The 22,717-nt window shown below is 39.6% G+C and overlaps 1 protein-coding gene across 3 annotated transcripts in view; it reads right to left on the reverse strand.

Moving 5' to 3' along the window:
* Positions 1–9,277: 9,277 nt before the first annotated feature.
* The window catches only part of ano3 (anoctamin 3), a 45,818-nt gene continuing 32,378 nt past the window's right edge, over positions 9,278–22,717 (reverse strand). For all 3 annotated transcript variants that reach the window (XM_015032938.1, XM_015032937.1, XM_015032936.1), the window contains exons 11-25: positions 21,044–21,178; positions 20,853–20,949; positions 19,332–19,392; positions 17,451–17,533; positions 17,205–17,345; positions 16,766–16,930; positions 16,608–16,644; positions 16,384–16,495; positions 16,118–16,175; positions 15,704–15,801; positions 15,312–15,475; positions 14,279–14,431; positions 12,383–12,533; positions 12,086–12,275; positions 9,278–11,402 (exon numbers count right to left, since the gene is read on the reverse strand). In XM_015032938.1, coding sequence (XP_014888424.1) covers positions 11,220–11,402; positions 12,086–12,275; positions 12,383–12,533; positions 14,279–14,431; positions 15,312–15,475; positions 15,704–15,801; positions 16,118–16,175; positions 16,384–16,495; positions 16,608–16,644; positions 16,766–16,930; positions 17,205–17,345; positions 17,451–17,533; positions 19,332–19,392; positions 20,853–20,949; positions 21,044–21,178 — 1,828 coding nt within the window. In that variant the 3' untranslated portion in view covers positions 9,278–11,219. The remainder of the gene's footprint in view (positions 11,403–12,085; positions 12,276–12,382; positions 12,534–14,278; positions 14,432–15,311; positions 15,476–15,703; positions 15,802–16,117; positions 16,176–16,383; positions 16,496–16,607; positions 16,645–16,765; positions 16,931–17,204; positions 17,346–17,450; positions 17,534–19,331; positions 19,393–20,852; positions 20,950–21,043; positions 21,179–22,717) is intronic.

A 22,717-nucleotide genomic window follows, 5' to 3' on the forward strand; every position in this document is an offset into this window, starting at 1 on the left:
GGCCCATTGAGGGTGGCCAATATGCTGAAGTGGCCCTTGGTGAAATTGAGTTTGACACCCCTGATCTAGCTGCTGAATTTCATTTACTCTATTACCTCTGTTAATAGAGTAACCAGTATGTAGTTCAAACATAACCTTGCATTTTACATTAGATAATTTTACATTAACATTTTACTTAAAGCTCAGTAATGGTTCAATATTTTTGTGCTGTGGTTCTCCAGTTAGTATCTGAATCCCTGATAAAAATCAACTTAGGATTCCAGTTGTTGGTGTTGTGGATCGATTACTGCCTGTTCTGTGTGTCATATGCACAACTGTATTTTAAGTCATAGTAGTTTGTTGATCTTGCATGTCTTACTTTTTCAGAGAGCAGCATTTTGGTCCTGATTTAAAGAAACCGACAAGTTCTGCACATCTTAGCCTTTCAAGCAGTTTTTTTTTTTCGGAGTTCAGAAGCTAATCGCCTCCTCTTGTTTTTATCTCTGGTTCTCCAAAGACTCAACAAACAGAAAACAGGTAACCTGAGAGAGTCTACACACCGTATTGTAGTTCAAACCTAACCGGCAGCACTGTTCTCTCCTTTGACACATTTATTGCCTTGTAAACAATAAAACACTTTTAAAATGTATCCTCTTACAACCAGGAAGTCAGTGTGGTAAAGACTGGTGTGATGTGATCCAGCAGGCTGATATATAAAGTTATGAACCTTAATTGGGTGTTAAAACTTATATCTGAGTCCTTCATGTTTTTGCTCGTTTAGTTGAATCCTGGTTTTCACATTGCACAGTGACTTCTGTCTTAAGATGGTGGACAATCTGCCCCATCCTCTCATGAATATGTTGGACACAGCGAATAAATTATCATTTAAATGTAAAAAAAAGAAAAAAAAAAGAGTGGCCCGAGACTGGAGCCTTGAGGAACACCTGATGTTTTGCTTTAGTTCAGATTTATAAAACGATAAAGTAGCCCCATTCTTCCAGCGTGGAGTTGCCAGTAATTTTCCTTGGGTAGCAAAAATGCTTTTAAAAAGTAGAGAGAGCTGAGAGAAAACTGCTGCTGGGTGAAAAGTTCACACAACATTTTTTATATCTCTCCTAATATTTTCTCAGAGGCGTTACTCTCAGTGTAAGAGCTGCTCTCTTTGCTGGATCGCTCACTCCGTGTAAACTCTCATGTCTGTTTGACATGTTTATCTTCTGTACCACAAAGATTTATGAGGCATGTTCTACATTCGCTCACGAATTGGGTCATTATGACGTCCGTAAAAATACAGTTTAGTCTAAAAAAACAGAAGGAAATGATGCAAAAATGTTGCAACTGTTCTTCGCTCGAATCAGCACGAATCATCAGAGTGATGAATTGTTTTATTTAAAATATTGTTTCTCATCTGACCGCAGCGCTGGATGAGAGCTTCAGTCTGCTAAGGTTTCTCTCTCCCTCCATGAGTCGCACACCTGAACAAATACACAGCTTCACAGGCTAAACACAGATAAACCCAGCCGATCAGCTCGCCAAGGGTGAAGCTGCCTGGGAGCAGAGGCAGCAACACGTGTAACAACAAATATAATTTTAGTGGAGTTGGAAGGGATGCTCTTGTTGCTGTTTCATGTCATCCGTGTGTCTTTCTCTCCGGCTGATCCGAGCGCAGGAGTTTGAGGCGTTGCAGGCTGCAGCGTGGGCGGCTGGAGAGAGGAGCAGCAAACTCACAGCTTTACCATGAAGTCGTTTCAAGCCAGTGTAGTAGTTTCCACTTAATCCTTCATCTCAGAGTTATTATGTCTACAGGTAAGAGCTGCCTGAACAGGAAGCCAGATGGTGAAACTCAAAGTGAAAAGAATGTCAAAACAGATTAAAAATGAGGCCACTCATAATAAACCCTCCCAGATAAATACCACTAAGAGGAGCAGGGGCGTGCAAGACATTTCCCCCTTTCCTAGTGGGGGAAGACATAAGTCATTTCAATCAGCCATCAGTGAAATCATAAACCTAAAACTCACACAATAACTGCATTGGAACCAGCAGCAAGAAATAAATTAAAACACAAAAAATAATTAGCTTTTTCATTCACTTTGAAGGACGGTTGTGTTGGGGGTGGAGATTCGTCGTTTTAACAGTGTCTTTATTATGATAAATAGTTTATTAGTTGCCCACTCATAGTGTGGGTCTCCAAATTGTGTTCAATCACAAATCAAATCTGTTGGGAGAAAACTATAAATTACAACATTTGCAGTAATCTGGTAGAATAGTGTACATACTTGTTGAAGCAGTAAACTCTGTATTTTTGCTAATAAGATAAGATAAGATAAGATAAGATAAGAGGAAGAAATTAATCTTAGAAGAGGAGACAAGTCAGGCAAACGGTTTGTAGTAACAGGAAAAAGAAATTAGACAAAGTAGCAACATTTTGAGATTCAATTAATCTCATTTTGTGCTTTCACATCCAAACTAAATGTTCCTGAAGCTGATTTGATGTCATGTATCTGTTTTATGTGCGACATGTTAACTGTGTAACGTTTGTGTTGCGTTTGCTGCTGAATCTTGTTCAGGGCTCCCTGGAAAAAGAGGTTTTCAGTCTCAAAGGGTTTTTATTCTGGTAAAATAAGATCACACAAATGGAGCAAAAGTAATCAAAGAGTAAAAAGAAAAGCCACTGGCTTCAGGGGGAGGTGGAGACCCAGTTGATGCTGTCCAGTGTATTAACTCAGGAATTTATGCGTCTGATCTCCTTTTCCCACTTTGGTCCGGGGTTTAAGTCAAAGTATGTAAACAAGGATTCACTGCCATTCTGGTTAACATCTAAAACCGGATATGTTGTGAGAGCAGTCATGAGAAAGAGGCAGGGAGACATACGATGCTCTTTGGAGGGAGACTCGAATCCAAATACAAGTCAGGATGAAGAATATTTGTGTTTGAAAAATGGGTTGCCTGGTTGTTTAGTGGTTAGGACTTTTGCATATGGAGAAAGGAGGTTAGCATTCCTTCCTGGACTGTTTCTGCAATTTGAACAAGTTTGTTAACGCAAAAACAATTCATTAGTTTGATGTGAAGATTCATTCGGACGTTACTGAGGAAGTGAGTTGTTTATATATTGAACAGATTACGAATGAAACAGTCTCAAAGAGAGAATACAACCTTTGGTGAAAGGAGTGTCAGTATTTCAGGCTGATTTTCATTCAAAGTCTTTTCATCACCTTTAGCATCAATGCTTTTATTCATCTATTTTTCCACTTGCTTCACATTTGAATCCCCCAGCTGAAAGTTTAAACCTGGGCCTGCAGGCTGCTGTCTTCACTGAGCTGCTGTTTTCAGTTAATTATTCATGTTCACAGAAAGATGCATATTAGAGTTTCAAACATCCCTGCTGGGGAAAGTGATTACTATTGAGATTTTTTTAAGGCTAGTTAATATCTTTATTTAAAATACTGCACTTAATAGTTTATGAGTACAGTTCAAGTTGTATATTCACACTTCCACAACACGTAGGCTACATTTCATTCATTAAATATAGTGTTTAAAAAAAACCTCTATGAAGTTATTGTTTGTTTCTGAGTTTAATTTGGCTTGCAGGACAAAAGAACATCCAAAAATATGTAAGTTTTAACCTTGAAGTTTAGAATTTATTGCTGGTATCTGTAAGAAATATTAAATTTTTCAGATTTTTTAAAAATAAATTTGCTCCCTCCAAACATTGATGGGAACTCAGTTCAGTTTGGTTTAGCTGTATCACATCAACTCACAACAAATGTGCTTTAAAGTCACTTTGCAAGACAGGCAGGCTTACTTCTTTAAATTGTCAAGTATGAAAAATACTGGGGTGTTTTACAATATTAAAAAATACAGATGCATTGAGCAAAGTGAGTAAAACAAGAACACAAAATTTAAAATACACTTAACTAAAAATTAATCAGTGACACTAAATCTTGAGTTATTTTTGATACAATCTTAAACTGCACAGTCATCAGTTTATTTATTAGAATAACATGATTATATATGAAAATAACAAGTTATGTTTCAATTATGTTTTCAAATAACTGAAACTAGCTAAACAGCTCAGCAAAAAAGTAAAAAACAAAAGAATGGGAACAAAAGCATCACAACTTAACTTCTAACCATCACGACATAACAATGAAAATGTAAAGTGAGAGTGAAATAAATAATCTCTGACAATAATTAAAATAAAAAGTGTCAGTAGTATCCTTGTAACTTTTTCTCTTTCTTTTTGAAAATACAATTAAATATGTTAAGAACAAAAGCAAAACTCAAACTGCTGCAGGTTCTTTTGGAATCAACAAAAAAAGAAAAAAATATTTCACCAAAAAACTGAAAACAAACAAACAAACAAAAAAATCAAGCTGTTGATATAATAAACAACAGCTTGTAAAATGCTTCTTGGGTGTGAAGCATTTTACAACAATTTAGCACTTGATTTTTTTTTCAGAATTGACCTGACGATTCTCACCTAAAACCAGGAAAACTGGACAGTTTCAAACACTGGTGGACTGATTAAAGCATCTAAAGTAAACTAACGCAAATCAAATTACACAGTAAGAAGTGAAATAGAAATAATATCCCATCATTATTATGGGATATTATAATCCCATAATAATGATGCAGCGAGGATGACCTCGCTGCATCCTGTTGTGATTTGTGGACTTTCCTGCTGTGACTCCTTCGTCCTCTGCAGCCAGGTCCTGTTTACAGATCAGCTGGATTTACGACAGCTGCAGCAGCTCTTATCTTCACCGTCTGTTCTGCTTCATGACGCCACTCACTCAGAGGTGTGTGTGGGGAGGAGGAACTATCGTCTGAGGCCTGAAGCTGGTTGAAATCTCCGGAAAGTCGAGGCTGCGGTTGGAATCCCGTCTGATCTGGAAAACGGTTTCGTTCGAAATGTGAGAAACAACGATTGTTGTTTTAGTGGCAGGCTGACCCAAAGGCTCCCACTTTGGGGCCCTGTAAAAAAAGCCACCATACGGTGATACGCAGACAAAACATATTTTATGAATAACCAGGGCTTATTTTCCATTTCAGGTGCAGAAGTTAGAAAAATACAATTTTATTGCTTTTCTACCACAAGGATTTTCTCCCCTGCATTATTATTGGTTATAAATCAGCGTAGTGAGGCCCAGGCTGTTTGCGTGAGGCCAAATGGTTTGGATTAGAGAGCGACTGGTAGAGACAGGAATTTCCCCTTGTTATATTTTTTACAACTCATTAAAAATATACATATCCACATTAATCAACATTCGTGCATTTAGTGATTAAATCAAATAGACGATCTTCTACTTTTACCTTACTGATGCAATTGTGTTATCATTTAACTTAATATAAGTCCACAGTTTGGTTTTTCAAATGATGACTTCATTCATTTAGAGAAAAATAATATCTAAATCAAGCCCTCCTTTCTTTGTAAAATCATGAATGAATTTTAAAGAGCCACTTTTCCACACCGAATCTTGATTGATTACTGTCAGATATCGAAATTACTAACAAATCACTGATCTAGAACCTGTCTGACAACATGAAGTAGGCTAAAAGAAAAGAAACAAATCGCACTCTAACCTAACAAATTCAAAGTTGTTGACATCAATCAGTCTGAAAAGGGACACAAAGCCATTTCAGTCTGGAAAGACTCAGACGGAGAAAAAGGAACAATTAAAAGATTTAATGACAGGAATGAGTAACAGTTCTTTGGCCCTCGGGCCCCGGCAGCTGATTTGAGCCGAGATTTGATGTGAACTCGATGAACATCCCGATAACTGATTAGGGATGCTCGACACTGGTGGTGGAGGTCAGGAAAGGGTGCCATCCTGGAGAACCGAAGGATGTGGGTGGAGATGGGGCGGTGGTGTGTTGAACGCAGCTGGGAACCGGCTGACGGCTTGGGTGTGGATCCTTTTGTGCAGTTTGATTGATGATTGGACGCGCCGGGTGAGGTCCAGCGCTGAGGTTGGAGATGAGCATGACGCCGGTGGGCGAATGGAGGGGGCGGAATCTTCCAGCTTGAATTTTCGCTATCAGCTCCATTTCTAAGGTTTTAGGAAACAAAGAACAACGTTGAACCTTTTCAGGAGAAACTTTTCATCAGGCTCAAAAATTGCTCCAAAAATGCATTAATGATTAATTAATCATTAAGGCATAAAATAATCTAGAAAAGCATTTAAAGTCCTGCATTTCTTCTTTACCTTTGATGAAGCCAGTGCTCATGATTCAACAATAAGAAAAGAACGGCCTGAACGTTTAAGTGATTATTTTTTTCCCACGGGGAAAAACGGGTTGGGAAACCTTTTTCTTCAATAAAAGAAATAAATCATAGCTTGAAAACTGAATTTTGAATGTGCTTAGACTTTCCTCACGTGATATTAACAATATAAAAAAGAAGCAGATAGAAGAATTGTCTTTGCCATGTAAATAATTTATATTCTGTTGACTTTAAAACCAAAACTCTGCAGCACACTGTTTTCTCTTCATATGTTATGCTCCTTGGAAGAAGAAAATCCAATCAAAGGAAATTTAAACTTAACAGACCTCAAAGAAAACCAGAAACTGTGAAGTAACCATAAAAAGTCTAATCTTTACATCTCTGTTCAGGTTATGTTTACTGCTGTTAAGTATATATTTTAATTCAAACCCTCCAGCAAAAAGACGTTAATCTACAGATGACATCATTTATTGCACAGTTAACCAAATTATACAGTTGTTTTTTTCTTTCTCTCTCTCTCTGTTGCTTTCTTTTGCCTTCAGTTGAGTAATTTTGTTAACGTGTCTGTGTTTCTGCATCAGCATGGATTTACACGAAGCATTATTGCTGCACCTTAAAGAAATATTCTCTTGATTTTGTTCTGTAGGATCCAGCCTTGAGAATGTGAAATCAGCTCGGACCATTATGTAAAGTCTGTTAGTCAGCGAAGGTGAAAGGAAATATCATGGCGTGGGCCACATGACAGAGGAAATAATTAAAGCATGAACCATCTGTCATCAGATCTCTGATGTTTCTTTTGCTGTATTTAGATCTCACTGTAAAAAATCAAGGCCTGTGCAAGATGGAAAAGCAGTCATCGTCCCGGGCCAAGCAGCAACGGCGTGAGCCTCAGTGCTGTGGTCGAATAGTACTGGAAGAGAGATTTTGTTATAGAAACACAATCTTCTTTAACCGTATGTTATGTGAAGAGTCTCTGGCCTGGAGGTTTTGCGGTCGGTAATAACAGTGAGGGCAGAAGAAGAAAACAGCGTCTGCATTTTGGTGGGCGTCAGTTTGCTCCATAAGCAGATTTATAGTTCAGCTTGAACACTGTTTAGGATAATAAATGCCCACAGCCATTTCTTCTGGTCATGCTGAAAAGATATAAGCGTTTAATATCAGGTGATATTGATAATTATTGGTTGGTTTTATGGTTTAAATGTCTGAAATAATGCCAAACTTGTGACACATAGTGTCAGTTTTAACTCCACGCTGTTTTTTTTTATTTTTTTTATTTTTATTTTTTTTTAAGCAGTAATGAAACACTGTGCTCTGCCAGTTACTCAACAGGTTGTTGCTAGGTAACCAAAGAGTGAGTGAGTGAGTTGCTAGGTAACCAAAGAGTGAGAGTTAGTTGATGCCACCAAACTTCCTTAGCTGAGTGCGAGAGGTTGTGGCTAAAGTTATTTCTCTGCCTACATCTCCCAGAATGCCGTGCGGTTCTGGATCAGAGTTCAGTGAAAGTATTTGCTGATATTGATCGCGTTTCTATCGAGAAATATATTGTGATTGATTAATCGTCCAGTCCTACCTCATGCACTTTAAAACAGAAATAAAAAAAAACAACAAGGAGACGAGATTTAATTTAAAAGTTACAATCCATGATTTATTACAGAAAAGAGTGATATCCAAAGTATTTTACACTATTTTTATACATTTCAATGTTTGTACATGTAAACAGGAATGAAGTAAACAATGCTATCGATACAGTCATATCATCCTACTAGACTTAAATGTATGAGCTGACGTCACTGTGCTTCAAGCATGATCCTATCGGAGGCAGAGCGTACCACATGAAGCTTAATCCCCCTCTGGGTTGCTATGTTTTCAGACATGTGCAACGTCACGCCATTATTACTCATCATACAACACTAATGTTGTGCTATTGCCGAAGGTAGAAGGCTGGAGAAGCACCTTTCCACCGCTGTGCAGCATTTATACCTGTGAGAAGGTGAACTGATGAAGAGCCATTAAGAAATGATTAGCAACAGGGTCATCCAAGGTCGTTCCTAACACCCTCCTTCGTTTGCCTTTGGGCTAAATTCTCGGCCCGTTCACGGGTAAACATCTATGTGATTCCCAAACGAGAGTCCAAGCAGAGGAGCTCTGAGGATTTACATCGAAATCTCCTTGAAATTCCCGGACAGATGGTGTTAAACAGTGCAGAGTCCAAAGCTGTGACTTAGAAAATACTCCTCCAATATAAAATCTTGACGCGACTCCAAAAATGAACAACACTGAAAAAATAGAGGTGATACGTGTAATAACTCTACAGGCGCTTGCTCTGCTAAAAGCATCCGTTAAAGACATGCATACTCTACAGTACGAACGTACCGGTGCATCTACATCTGCTTCTGCTGAAAAGAAAAGTAGCACTCGAGGATAACGACATGCATAGATTTTCAGTGTTCACATCGCAGGGAAGAGACTCTTTAAAAACCAGTTGATGTCAGAAAGACAGTGAAAGATTGGATTAAGCATGACCTGAAAGCGTCATTAGCTTTTGACCAACGGCCTGCTTCGTACAGAAAGAGGACATTTCTGACCTACTTCACAAAGCTAAGGGCGGCAGTGAAAAAAAAAGAGTTAAAATAAAAAATAAAAACAGCTTTCTACCGAGTGTGCATATAAGTCATGCAAAGAGCACTGAAGCGCAATAATATATTTCTAAAAAAAACAAGAAAAGAAAGCTTGCATCTTATAAAATAGGATAGAAATCAGATCATCTGCAAACATTCAGCGAACACCTGAGAAATGTGGACGTTACTTTGTCTGTCAGAGTGTGAGAAAATGGAAACTTGGGTTGATAGTGCAAAAGAAAAGGTATAAAAGCATAAAATGCATGAATAGATGTAAATAAAAATTCAATTGAGTCTTATAAAAATGCCATGCAATGCACTCTGGGTAATCCCTTCACATGATAAATGACTTCTTATGATTTATAACACCAAATAAGAAAAGTATGAGCCGCTCCACCCTCACATTAATCCACCGCCTTGCTAAAGTAGTCAGTCTATTTAAACGTTGCCCTTTTTCCCCCCTTATTACAACCACAGCCTAAGTGTAATTTAGATGGGAATTATTTGTTAGACCAACACACAGACACACACACACACACACACACACACACAAAAATCACACAGTGAAAGAAAAGCACTATTTTTTTTTACAACATTTGTTTTTACAAAGAAAGAATCTAAAAAGATTTTTTCTTTTTCTTGGCATGCATTTATATCAGCTGTCCCCAAGTCAACACTTTGTAGAATCCAAATGCATCTGCAAGTCTTTTGTGGTACACCTCTTCCGACGTTGAACACGGAAAGTTCGACTGTGATCTCCTGACATCAGAGCACGCTCCCCCAAATGTTTACTGTGTCCCTATGAGCCAGAAAACAAACACCACTTTTCAAGACTTTCTTTTTAAATTAGACTTATATTCTGGGATACAGAATACAAATGCATTCCACACTTTTCAGATATTTGATAAAAAAAAAAAAAAAAAAGAAGAAAATTTTCTTCCACGTCAGAAAATTTTCTTCCACGTCATGTTGGTCTATCATGTAAATCCCAATACAATACGCTTGAAGATTTATGAGGTATAAATAGCTTTCCAAGGCCTTATAAACTCATAATTTTAGGGTGTTTGACTGAGGAACGATTCAGATCCAAACCAAATCTAGCAGGAAAAAAGCAGCAATGTTTTACTTCTCAAGTTCCTTAGAAAGAAGCATGCAGTTAAAATCCATGGCATCTTAACTGAACACATCTAAACGCCACGTCTAAAGAAGTTTAGCTTCCCCATTTCTGAAACACTGGGTCAGAAGTGTGCTTTTCGTGCTCTGCGAGCGAGGAACAGCATACGGACGTTGTCTGCAAACCGAACATCCAAGCCACAGGTATTTCCAAGATATCCGAGTTTCAACCACATTTCATGACTTCCAGTGGCAAATGAAAAACAGACTGCGGGGAGACGAACGGAAGAGCAGATTTCTGGACCCTGGAAAGCAAACACACGGGCACGACGGGAGTCCAATTACGACATATATACACCGTCGCCGTGAGACCCGAGAAGGTAGTGAGGTGTAGCCGACATCCAAACCAAACATCTCTTATTTTAAAAAAAAAAAAAGGCATGTGCTGACCAAGCTGTGGAGGGCGATGATGCTGTTACACTGCAGGCACAATCAAATTTCACCAAGTTTGCATTTCCTCAACTCAAGACAGTAAAGATCAACAGAAACACAGAGACAACCTCACAACTCGCACTCACATGAACCACCAGGCATCAGGACAAAGAGTTTGTCTATCAAAAGGTACAAAACAGTGTTACCATGCACTTTATAGGTTTCTTCATCAAATGCACAGAACGGATGTCAACACCCTTCACAACAAGTGGTCTGAATTCAGTTTTTTTTTTTCTCTTTGCAGTTCATGAAATATCTGCAAAATGTCAGTGAACATGCTTTAACAGCGATATACAGTTACTCTGTAAGAGCAGTGTCCGTTTTATTTGGTAGCCACAATCACCAGAATCACTTGGCAACAAGGAAACGTTTAGTGCCACGCACACGTATCTCTGCCGAAGGCGACGATATAGAGGAGGAAACGCGCTGCCATGCAGAGTCGAAGCAAAGTGCTAGCTGCCACACAGAGAGAGGCTGCAGGGCTCGGGGCTGAGAGGGAGCAAGGGTCGACTGCAGCCCTTGATCTGCATAGTAAACATTACAATTGCAAAGGATTTCCCACCGAAGCCGTGACAGGGCACAGGATCCAAGGGCAACCTGCTGGATGGAGGGGCGCAGAAAACACAACGAGGAGTTCAGGGAGAAGATCTCAACAGGATGTCTTTGGTGTAGAGACTCTACCAGCAGCGCAAAGCTAGACGCTCAAAGCTAACAGACATAAATAAGCAGAGGGGGAGGGAGTGAGCTCTGTTGCTGAGCTGAGGGCTGAGTGATGAGCTGCGGACAGGTCGAGGCTAAGGCCACTCATGGTGATAACGCCTCCCGTTTTTCTTTCGTTCTTTCTGCAGATGCTCCAGCTCCGCCTCGTACATCATCTCCTGCATCAGGTACTTCTCCCTCCTCATGCGGTCGCACAGATCCTTCGGCATGTCCGGAATGAGGTACGCAATGAAGGACTTGATGCCGAACACCAGGTGCTGAAAAAGGTAACGTAGCTAGTTGATACACAGCAGAAAGTTTTGACTCGCATTTTAGACTCTAGATAAACGGTGCCTTGCAAAGGAATCTGAACTTTTTCACACTATGACAAATTAGAACCTCAAACTTCAGTTTTATGTCACTAGCTAACACAAAGTAGTGTAGTGGTAAGAATATGACATACAGAAACTGCGTTTCACTCTAAATATGGTGGCTTGGGTTAAAAATGTCCCAGTCTCTAGATGTGCAAAGCTGTTCAAAAAATATCCCAAAGCACATGCAGAGTTAATTGTAGCAAGTCTGCAAACTACTGATTGAACTGAGTGGAATACAAATGTACAGCCACATCTTTTTTCTTTGTAATTAAAGAAAAACTATGTGCAATGTAACAAAATGTGATCAAATTCAAGAGCCAGGTAAATATAAATCACTTGCAGCACACACTGGATACATTTTGTGCAGTCTAGAAGCGTTAGACATTGATCACTTTACTTTGGAGTATAACTTGATTAAACCACAGAAAATAACTTAAAGCAGATCTTGAAGATTTCCTTTTAATAACAGTGTATAGAAATACATCTAAAGCTACTAAAATATGAAAGGCAGACAGTGGGAAGGGATTTAGCTGCAGCTGCCTGCCTCGTTTATACAGACTCAAGCATACAAGAGCGCAGTGACAGACCTCAAAGACGATGATGAATGCCAGCCTGGCAGCCAAAACATGCCAGAACTGCAGGGTGAACTCATAGGGCGGTGTGCTCCAGGGCGACGCTCTGTAGTCTCTGTACCTGCAGTATCTGAACTCACTGCTGTTCTTCAGCTCCCACATGTCAAACACAGACAAGCTGCTGTTCATATAACCTTTCAGGCACCTGGGACGATTGAAGAGAAAAGAAACTATCAACAGCTTCTGCACCTCCAGATATATTTGATCTGCAAACAGCTTTTTTTTAAAAAGAAAAGAAAAAAACCCTCTTACTCATCTGTGTGACGGGGCCTCTTGTCCGCACAGGGGCCGTATTTGAAGGCGTAAACAAACCGGGGAATGTAGTCCGAGGTTATAGCGATGACGAAGGCATTGGTGATGACTGCCAGAACGCCGATACCTTCCAGAATCCCATGCCAGATACCTGCGGTAGATCAACATTGTTCAATGCTTTATTAATCATAACGAGGGGCAGCAGAGGTTAAGAAAACCCTCAAACCTTAATGAGGGGGAATAAATCATACGCTTTCAACTGTCTGTGACATTTTTATTAGTGCAGCAGTAATTAGTTTCAGCTAGGGGGTAGAAAAACATAAATAAGACCCGCCTGATCTTTGACTGTGCTGCTTTGTCTGCTTTTCAGCTAATGTGCTGTGAGCACGCACTTCCATCTTTTTTCCGCATCAATTATTTTTTACTGAACACAGAAAACACGCACATTTGTGTTGAATTAGGGTTTGAACTATCAGTAAATGTCGGGATAAATATAAAACAGGTTATATTCGTAAAGGTTTCAGGGTTTGCTTTTTATTAACAGGGGGATGTGACACATGAAGGGCTCAGTGGAGCAGAGAAAGGGTGGAGTCTGTTTATCTTATGGGGGAGTGAGCTGATGGAGCGGGAGGCGTAGCATATGGCTGCACAGTGGGACAGGATGTAGATGTGTCCGTCTCCATAGGATGGACTGTTTCTGTTAAGACTCTGTCCTTCTCAATTTCTGCAAGTCAGAGACTCGACCTGTTGGGCTTCCTTAGACAGAAAACTTATTAAAGGGGCAGCCTTATGTACATAATATTATTCCCCAAAACATATCTGGAGTGTTGCTTTGATTCTTTCCTGCATGTTTGAGTAATCTCCTAATCTCCACGGCAACCATTCAGCTGTGGAAAACACCCAGTTGGACCTAGCTCTGCCTTCAGACGAAGCTCCTCCTCTGAGCTGCAGTTTCCAGCTTGCGCCTCACAGAGCAACCCTCCTCCACGACTCCCTCTCTCAGCTCCTTCAGACTAGCCAGCAGCAATTAGCAAACACCTGGTGGAACTGAGCATCTGCTGAGTTCATTATAAGAGCTACATCTGAGTTCAACGCTGGTAAAAATGTTGCTAAAAGGCTAACAGAGGAGCGATGTTGTGATGACTTCCTGAAGGCGGCGTTTCAGAAAGAGCAGGAGCTTTTAAAGAGACACAGGCCCAATTTCAAGGTTTTAAATTAGGATATAAAATTTATTTTAAGTCATATTTGATATATAAAGCCTTTTTATAACAACTGTTATTTGATTATGCTATAAACTGGCAGTATGGGCCTGGAAAACACATTTAACTGAACTGACTTTTTGTTTTGTAAAGTACCTTGAGACGACATTTGTTGTAAATTGGCGCTATATAAATAAACTGAGTTGGACCGACTTCTTATGATTTCATCATTGTAAATAGTGAAAACTGATTTTATAAATGGGTTTCAAATGTGTTAAAGGTAATAGAGAGGGCTCAATAGATTTACACAAGCCACTTTCAAGTTTTTCTAAAAAACTTAAAAACCATGCATCATGTACATTACAATTATGTGTTTGTTTGCGTTGTTTTTATTACAAACAGAAACAATTAAAAAATATGTAGTTGTAATTTACATTTGAAAAAACGCATAAAAGTAAATACTGGGTATGAATACTTTTCATGCACAGTGTAAAAAGCAGCTGTGCAGGTTTTAAGAGGGGGTGAAAATTGTTTCCGGCACATTATTTAGTTCAGTTGCATCACAAGTGGAAGAAACTGAGGATAAGAGGAGATGAATTTAGATAGAATACAGATAATAGGAGATGAGAAAAATGGGAATTGTGTCTCTGATCCCAAAATAGCTCAGAGTCTGAGAGTAACAGAGCGAGACAACAACCTATATCTGTTGCCCGCGCTGGCATGGGCCTCCTCCACTGAGTGACGAACTTGTAGGCATCCAGACGAATTTCAATGATGTTGTTAAGCAGAGCCAGGAGAGGAGCCAGAGGGAAAGCTGCTACGAAAATGGTGGTGAAGCCAAACTGGAGAACTACAAAAGAAAAGAAAAGAAAAGAAAAGTCTGCTCTTTAATATGAAGAATAGTTTTTAGATTTTTGGCTTTCCAGTTTTTAAAACATCCAGAATATTTGAGCAAAAAAATAATTTCCCTTAACATTCTTCTGCAGAAGTAATTTTTGTTTTCCATATAATATATAAAAAACACAATCGAAGGCTGTTTGATTGTGACTTTTCATATTATTTATTTAGTTTTTAAAAAGATGAAAACCCAAACATACAGCTCTGGAAAAAATTAAGAGCCCACTACACTGAACCCATTGAAAACCTCGTGGCTACTCCATCAACTATGGATTCCTGAACTCTTCCTTAGTTGAAACATTAGTTTTGCTGTTTCTAAATTAATCTGAACTTGTTTTCTTTGCATTATTTGAGGCCTGAAAGCTCTGCATCTTTTTCGTTAGTTTGATAACTTCTCATTTTCTGCAAATAAATACATTTAAGAAAGTAGTTCATAGAATAAAAGAACAATGTTAAGTTTACTTAAACATATACATATAAAAAGTAAAAGCAAAGAATCTGATCATTTTAAGTGGTCTCTTAATTTTTTCCAGAGCTATTGAAGAAAAATGGCAACTTTTTTTGGATTATTGAACAAATGTGCATTTTTCTGCAGGTTGTGTGTCAACCAAGGATGAAGATGGTTAAAATGTCAAACTCAAGTTGTGACTGGAAAAACAAAAAACATTAAACATTTGACATAAACAAATCACCCTAAATTTCTTATTAAAGTATTCTGGTAAACCAACCAAAAAATAACAATTTAATTTGATCCTTTTACAAATGCAATTAGAAACACCAACACGCTCAACAATTATTAGATCATTTCCTTCACAGAAAGTGCAACATTTTACCCATTTCCAGGTATTCATCCACCAGTCCGTGAGCGTTCATCGGCTGCAGGTTCCAGTCTTTGTCCCACTGCGGCAGCTGGGTTTTATTCTCCACATTCTGGCCTCCGCCGCCGCCTCCACCTCCTTTCTTCATCTTCCTGCGAGACCACCAGTTCTGCAGCAAGCTAGGGATGCAGGAAGCAGTGTATCATCTCGAAGTAATTATTTCTGACAGTGCAACAGAGGCTTTAAAGGACAGAAATGATGTTTGCTTTTTTTTTTTCTCTTCACATGCTAAAGGGTAAAAAGACAAAGGGAGTTAACAAATAAATGTAGCAGTCCGTCGAAATCATTAAGCATCAATGTGTTTTCATTGCAAACAAAGTGTGAAGTGGGGATGACGTGTTACTTACGGATATCCAAGCTCCATGAAGTTGTTCCAGATTTGTTTGAAGAACATGATGACTCCCATTTGCAGACACAGATCAATCAAACAGCCGCTGGGATGACACTTGAGAAAGAAACAACAGTGAAATGATAAACAGCTGCTGCATCAATATTTCACGCCTTGTAATTCAGAGTTATGAGGGAATCTTTCGACACGCCGGCTCCCGTTGTGTGTGTGTGTGTTTTTTTTTGTTTTTTTGGTTTTTTTTTAGCATTAGGGTTGAAAATCCGAGTAATTGTGGGGCAGGATGAATGGTTCTCCACAGAAAGAAGTGGGCGGATCATTAGAAAGATGAATCGTTTGGGAGTTCTAAATATATCCAAACGTAGAGAGTGATAATCAACTCCATATTCTCTGAAATAATCACAAATGCTCTCACCTCCTCCAGCCTCCACCGATTGAAGAGCTTATTGTATTTTCCAGGCCTGCCAGCAAACCTGGAGATATGGAGGAGTGCATAATTAGGCCGCTGTATTAAATCAGTGAAATACCAATGAACTCATGGTGGAAATAAAACAATGCTAAAGGCCGATAATTATCTCAGAAAAACAAAATTTTGTTCACTTTTTCAGACTGGAAGGAGCTAAAATACAAGAGTCTGAACCATAAAATGAGTCGGAAAATGTCAAAGTTCACGGCTGTTACCTTCCGAGAAAGAAAGCGATGTAAAACGTGGAGCTGTTCAAATTCACAAACTGGAAGAGAAACATCTTCAGAGCAAAGCTGTTCTCCCACTCGGACTCGGTGCGTGGGTGCTCTGGACAAGAGGAGCAAGAGTGTGGGGTTAAAAAGGAAGAAAAGGGGAAAAAACTCGGCAGCCAAATATGAAAATAAATGCATAATGAAGATGTGAGAGTAAAAAAACTCACCTAAGTTAGTCAACAGGTAGGCCACCTTTTCATAAACCTGACAAAATGGAAACAACTCATGAGGAACTAAAAAAAATATATATTTATATATTTTTTCTATTGTGAAACATTTTGTTGGACAGAATGTAAAAACAGTCGACGCTTGTCCAGACACCCACCACATTGAGAGACATGATCATCATAAAGTTGATGCAGACGCCAGTGCCAGACGTGGCGAACTGCCAGTTTTTCTGGATAAAGTCCCAGTTGAAGGAGGCAAACTTCTCCATTGCAATGAGACGGAAAACCACGACAGCAAACACGGCCGTCAGGACGAGGGAAATCTGAGGCGACGAGATGGTGAGGCGACAGAGTTTAAAGACTGAAGAGACAATGAAAAACTGGGCAACAAACTGAAAAAATACCACTGCAGGAGGGAGAACGTAAAATAGAAATTAAAAATAACTATATTATTTCTAATGTTTTCTATAATAAAACTTTACTTGACTCATTCTTCGGCCAGCAGGGGGCGACATAACACTTCTGGTGATGTCACGCTGATCAAAACGTGAACCCAGAACCCAAACAGGCCGATTCCACTCAGATCAAAAGGCTTACCATGAAGAATATTCCAGACACAGACACCATCAGGCGGCTGAGTTTGTCTGAGAAGGGCTGGAAGGGCTCAGGCTTTCCAGAAATGGGGTTAACTCTCTCCACTCTCGAGTACTTGGCTTCAAACTGAGGCCTCAGCTCCTCCTGATTACCAAAACATCACACAGTGAACTCAATTTACATGATAACTCTGGTGTAAAAGGAAATTTTGAGGTGATCCTAACAACACTGGATCTCTTTGAGAGGTACCTCCTCCTCCTCCCAGTCGATGAGATCCCAGTCGTATGTCAGTTCTGCTCTGCGTCTTTTCCAAAACTCCAGGAATACGGTTGCTGCAGAGGCAATCAGGAATTTATCAAGCTATTGATCCACTCTGATATGAATCGGGCAACAGCAGCATGTGCATAAGGGAATACATTGGAGAGGCAAACTGCCTCTCATGGTCAGACATCCTGAGTGAAACACAGACTGCAGAGATGTGCAATGTCCATTATGGAAACAGATTACAGCCATAACGCTGCATTGGCCCTGTGAGGACGAAGTTAAGAAACACAGCAGCAGTATTAAAGGTTTGCTTGCACAGTGGTCAGCAAAAGCATTCGCTGATTTTCTGGTGTAAAACTTTGAAAGTAAAACCTTCAGATTGGAGGCTTTCTGTTTCTTTGTGTTGGCCCCTGTTGTCGCTGGAGCTGCACACAACAGAAACAACACTCTTTGACTGTCAGGCTGATTTATGTCTGCTGGTTTGTCACAGACAGGAAAAAGGTTTTCTAAGAAGCTGGGTGCCACAAACTACAGTCAGCCAACAATGTATACATTTATTAGCTTCCATCTCCTTGCCATAATATCCACAGGATGATGCTGGCTGAGCCTGAGGCAATAAGTAATTAATCAATTAATCAGTTCATCACACGATAAATTAAGATGAACAATTGCACTACTTCTATGCAGTCCTAGTTTTATTTTTTTACTATACTTTGTAAAGACAAATTAATATTTTAAGATCTTACATGTGTAAGAATAAAAAAATATATATCTGTGTGTTTTCTGTCTCTATTTGAACAAAATGAACAACAAAAAGAAGGACACACTGTTTAGTGACAATCAGTATTACTAAAAGAAAATAAATGTCATGTATGAAGTCATTCATTTAGAGCATATCATTGAACATAACTGAACCGTGACCCAGCAGTGACCCCAGAAAGTTTTCATAGGAGTGGCCAGGTGGGGCCAATAAAACGTTTAACGTGGCAAGATGTCAGTATGTCATTGTATGAAATGAATGTGATTTATTAAATGAGGTAGAGGACTTCTCTAGGGGTCCCAGCGGGGTTGCTGGGATTTTTTCAGGGGGGCCATGGCACCGCAGGGCCACCGCTTGGAGGCGCCCCTGCCATGGCCTTAAAAAGCTACTGAATTTCAGTCCTTTGTCAGGAAAACTTTGCTGTTAGACTAAAGACGCTGAAGTTTAATATAGCTTGACCTAGTTTTGTTTATAAAAATAGAGAAGCAGCCAGTTTTAGAAGCCTGCACTAAGTCCCCAAGGCTAACCAAATTTTTCATGTTGATCTCAGAAATGCACATAGCTGGATAAATGACGTGCATTCATCCAGCTCTGCTACTTTGCTCCACATGGCAAAGAGGGTTTGAGTAGGAATCAGAGAGCAATCTTCCTCTCCTCCATTTAGTCCAAAAACAGAACTAAGTATGTCAGGTTGTTCCCTCTGGCGCAGGTGACTGTTTACAATGTTGGTGGAGAGATGAGTTTCTACACACTGATGCTTACACGCTGTGCTGTAAAGACGATACAGCTGTGGGAAAGCAGACCGGTATCACCATGCAGTTCTGCAACCCTGCAGAGGCAAACGATAACCTCCCTCTGAGGATACGGCTAATTATCCAACTAATTACATCAGGGCAGAGCAGGCAGCCAGTCAGAGAGGGATGACTCTGAGTTATCCTCGTACAAACACATTACAGAGAGAAACTCTTCTGTATTTCCACCGAAGAGTGTTTACTGTGCTGAAATTCCCAGCTGAAGAACTTAATGTGTTTGAGAGGAAATCTGAAACACGAGTGCTGCGCAAATAGAGGTGAATTCCAGAAGCCGTTGTAGAAAAACAAACTTACCCCAAATAGCCATGAAGATGGCAAAGAACACAGTGCCGCCGTTGTCAAACAGACGAGTTACCTGAAAATACAAAACATGCAAGAAAGAACTGTAACTTTTACACAATGTAAACTTGAGCAGCTTTAGTTTTAGCTGCAATTTACCAAACACTTCGCCCTTCTGGTGTCTAGCTAACCTTTTGTTAAAAATAATTATTTGCTCATCAGGAGTCAGATAAGCAGATTAATTACTGATAAGGTATTTTACACAGTGGGAAGAAAACCCCCACATTTATAAAAATGATTGTTTTTAACAAAATAACATGTAGCACAGTTATTCTTAGAGCTGCTATCAATGCTTTGTACAACCCCTCCCTTGCCAAGAGGATAGCACTTAGCCTACTGCTTTAATATTTCACCAGTGTTGAGCACAGAGAGGGGGATGTTGGAGCATTCAAGTTTGCACAGTCTGTGTAGACCTGGATCCTCTGGGGAAATGTTTCTGTGTTTCTCTGGAAGACCCACTGGTGACCCATCATTAGGTCACTGTCAACAAGACAGTAAAAATAAAATAAAAATAAAGATTTAGATATAAAACCCCCATAACAGATCCCAAACCATACTTAACCTACGAGGGGTCAAGGTCTCTGCACAGTTTCATGTCAGAGTTTCTTGTTTTTTTTTCATGTTAAAATTTCCAGCTCTTGGTCTGTATTAGTTGATTTTATTAACAGTTATTAATATATGGCAGGATGTTTTACAGAGGTGGGGCCTTAAAAATGGAAACTGGGAAAATGGAGACATAGGGATGGATGGATAAACAAATGGGTTGTCTGCACTTAAGCAGCTTTCAAACAATGAAGTAGGAAACAAAGTTTGGAGACACAAACATTTTCCACATTGTTTTTTTTTCTAGGCTGCAGGTAAAAGCAGTTGTTTGCACCGTTGCATAGCAGCAAGAAGGTCATGTTTTTTTTATCCTTGTCTTTTTCTTTCTATGGACTTTGAATGTCTCTCTGGGAATAATTGATCTCTTTAATTTTTCTCAGGTCTGAATGTGTGTGTGTGCATGTGTGTGCGTGTGTGTGTGTATGGTTATTTTTTCTTGTTTGCCCTGTGATCAACTGGAAACCCGTCCATGATGTAGTCCACCACTGCACATGGTGGACGTCCGGTAGATTTCTTCTAAGCAACCGACTGATTTCACTGAATATCTGAAGCAGCTGTCACATTTTAAGCAATTTGACATTCATTTAATAATAATAATCCAAAAGTCAAATGGACGACTGTTAGTTTCAGTGAGCAGATCCAGATGTACTGCTCAGTCTTAGTTTTATCTGACCAATCCATGCAACTTTGGTCAAAGTTTCAATTTTGCAAACATTTTTGATGGTAGGAGAGACAATTCCTGTTTTCTGGCACTAGACTAGGTGTAAAGGAGCAGTGGCCGTGTTGATGTCCATCATGGCGGAGTGGGCGGAGTTCTGGAGAGAATGACGTCATGTGCAAAGGGCCAATAGAAGCTGAAGTGAATGTACTCACCTTTGCAAAGACGCAGCTGTCACTCAGCGTCCATGGCTTGCAGCTTTCCTCACACATAGGACACATGATGGTTGTGTTGGCTTCACAAATCTCCTTACTGATGGGACAATGAGTTTGGAAAGTTAGCCAACAGTTATCACCAGGTATGTCTGGATCATATTGAATATGATTAGCTTAGCATGTGAACTGACCTCACTTGACTTGAGTCCATGGTAAAGAGTCCATACAGGAAGACAAAAACACCAACGAGGGCTGCAGGGATTAACATGCCTGTATACCAGCCCAACCACGCAAAGTACAGGCCAATCTTCTCCCCAAAATACCGCCTGGGAGCAACACAAAGGCAGACATTGATTAAAATTTACTAATAGTCTACGCTGAGCTTTAATTGAACTTGGCAGTGTACTTCTAGCGCAGCCTACTGGGAGCATCCGGTTAGCTCTGCGGTGGCAGCTTAAAGAATAAAAGGAGCTGTCGGACTGAAAGGTCACTGCGATGCGAAACAAATCGATAACAGTGACTGATCCCCAAACCGCAGCGGTCACAGTCTCCGTTAGGACGACACGTGTCTCACAGAAATAAAGCAAATAATCTCAGAAGCAATTAGCAGTTAGAGGACAGGGCTCACACATCACTGTGGGGTCAGAAGAGATGTCAAATCTTTAGTCGGTCTCTCAGTAGTCCTACACAAGCATCCAAACAATATTAATTTTCTCTGTAAACCTGAAGAAGTGCTAATAAAAAAAGCAATAAACAGTATCTACTACAAAGTCATACTCAATAAATTAAGAGTCTCATTTGTCAGATTGAAATGTAAAATTAACAAGCTTTTACATACATTTAATTAATCTCACATTTATGTTTTGAAAAGTACTGTGGAAAAAATGCTGCAGTTGGAAGGAGGTCAAGCTGACGGCTGATGGATTGAGAAAGTTTCAAGTTGACCCAGAAAAAAAATAACTGATGAAAAAAATTCAGCCAGTAAAAAACTTGAGAGGGATTGCTACAGTTTTGGAATACTGGACTGAAAACATTCCTGCATCATCAGCACAAAAATGTCCAAGTTAATATTTGACAAGTCTAACGCATTTTCAAAACAATTTCTGCTGACAGATAAGTTGGAACAGAATATGTTGTCAGCAATTAGGACAGCAGGATTAGAAGAAAACATGGAGTGAATTTAATGAAAAGGTGCTGAATAAATCTTGGGGGCTATTCACTGTTAGAGCAAAGAGAAAACATGACATTGTTAATAGCAAATTTTTGATTGCTCATGTTTTAGGATATGAGAAGAAAGGAATTAAGCACACATTTCTACAATAAGTGGGGTTTAGGCGCTTTGTGGATAAAAACTGTGGGCACTGCATTTGTTTTTAGCTTGTTAAGGTAACGATCGCCTGCTAGAGCCTTTGCCAGTTTTGCTCGTACAAATGACTCAAAGTCTTCTGGAGAAAAATGTTGAGAGTGCAGATGAAGTACTTTGGAAGTTGTGTTTGGCTCTGGCTCTCTTCAGTTGTGCTCTTTTTTCATGTGGGAAGCATCCGGATTCACCTCACTGATTATTTTTATTTTTTTTATTTCGGCCAACAGTGGCACAAAGCTGTGTAGCCCTGGGGTTTGAGAACCACAAGAAGTGGGGGTTTATGTCTTTTGATAGGTAACTGGGGTTAAGAATGGGTAAGGGAGTTACATAAATGTATATTTCGGTGATTTACCTATTGTAGAGTACGGAGAGGGATGGATTCCTATGTTTGAGAGTAACTGAGATATACGAGGGGAAGTGAAGTGTACGGAGGGAAAGAAAGGAGAGAGAGAGAGGATTCTGGAAGGAGAGAGGGGAACGAGAGCGGAAGGAGAGAGGGGAA

This window comes from Poecilia latipinna, unplaced genomic scaffold, assembly GCF_001443285.1.
Source record: "Poecilia latipinna isolate Pla-1442-1.1 unplaced genomic scaffold, P_latipinna-1.0 Scaffold254, whole genome shotgun sequence".
Classification (NCBI taxonomy): Eukaryota; Metazoa; Chordata; class Actinopteri; order Cyprinodontiformes; family Poeciliidae; genus Poecilia; species Poecilia latipinna.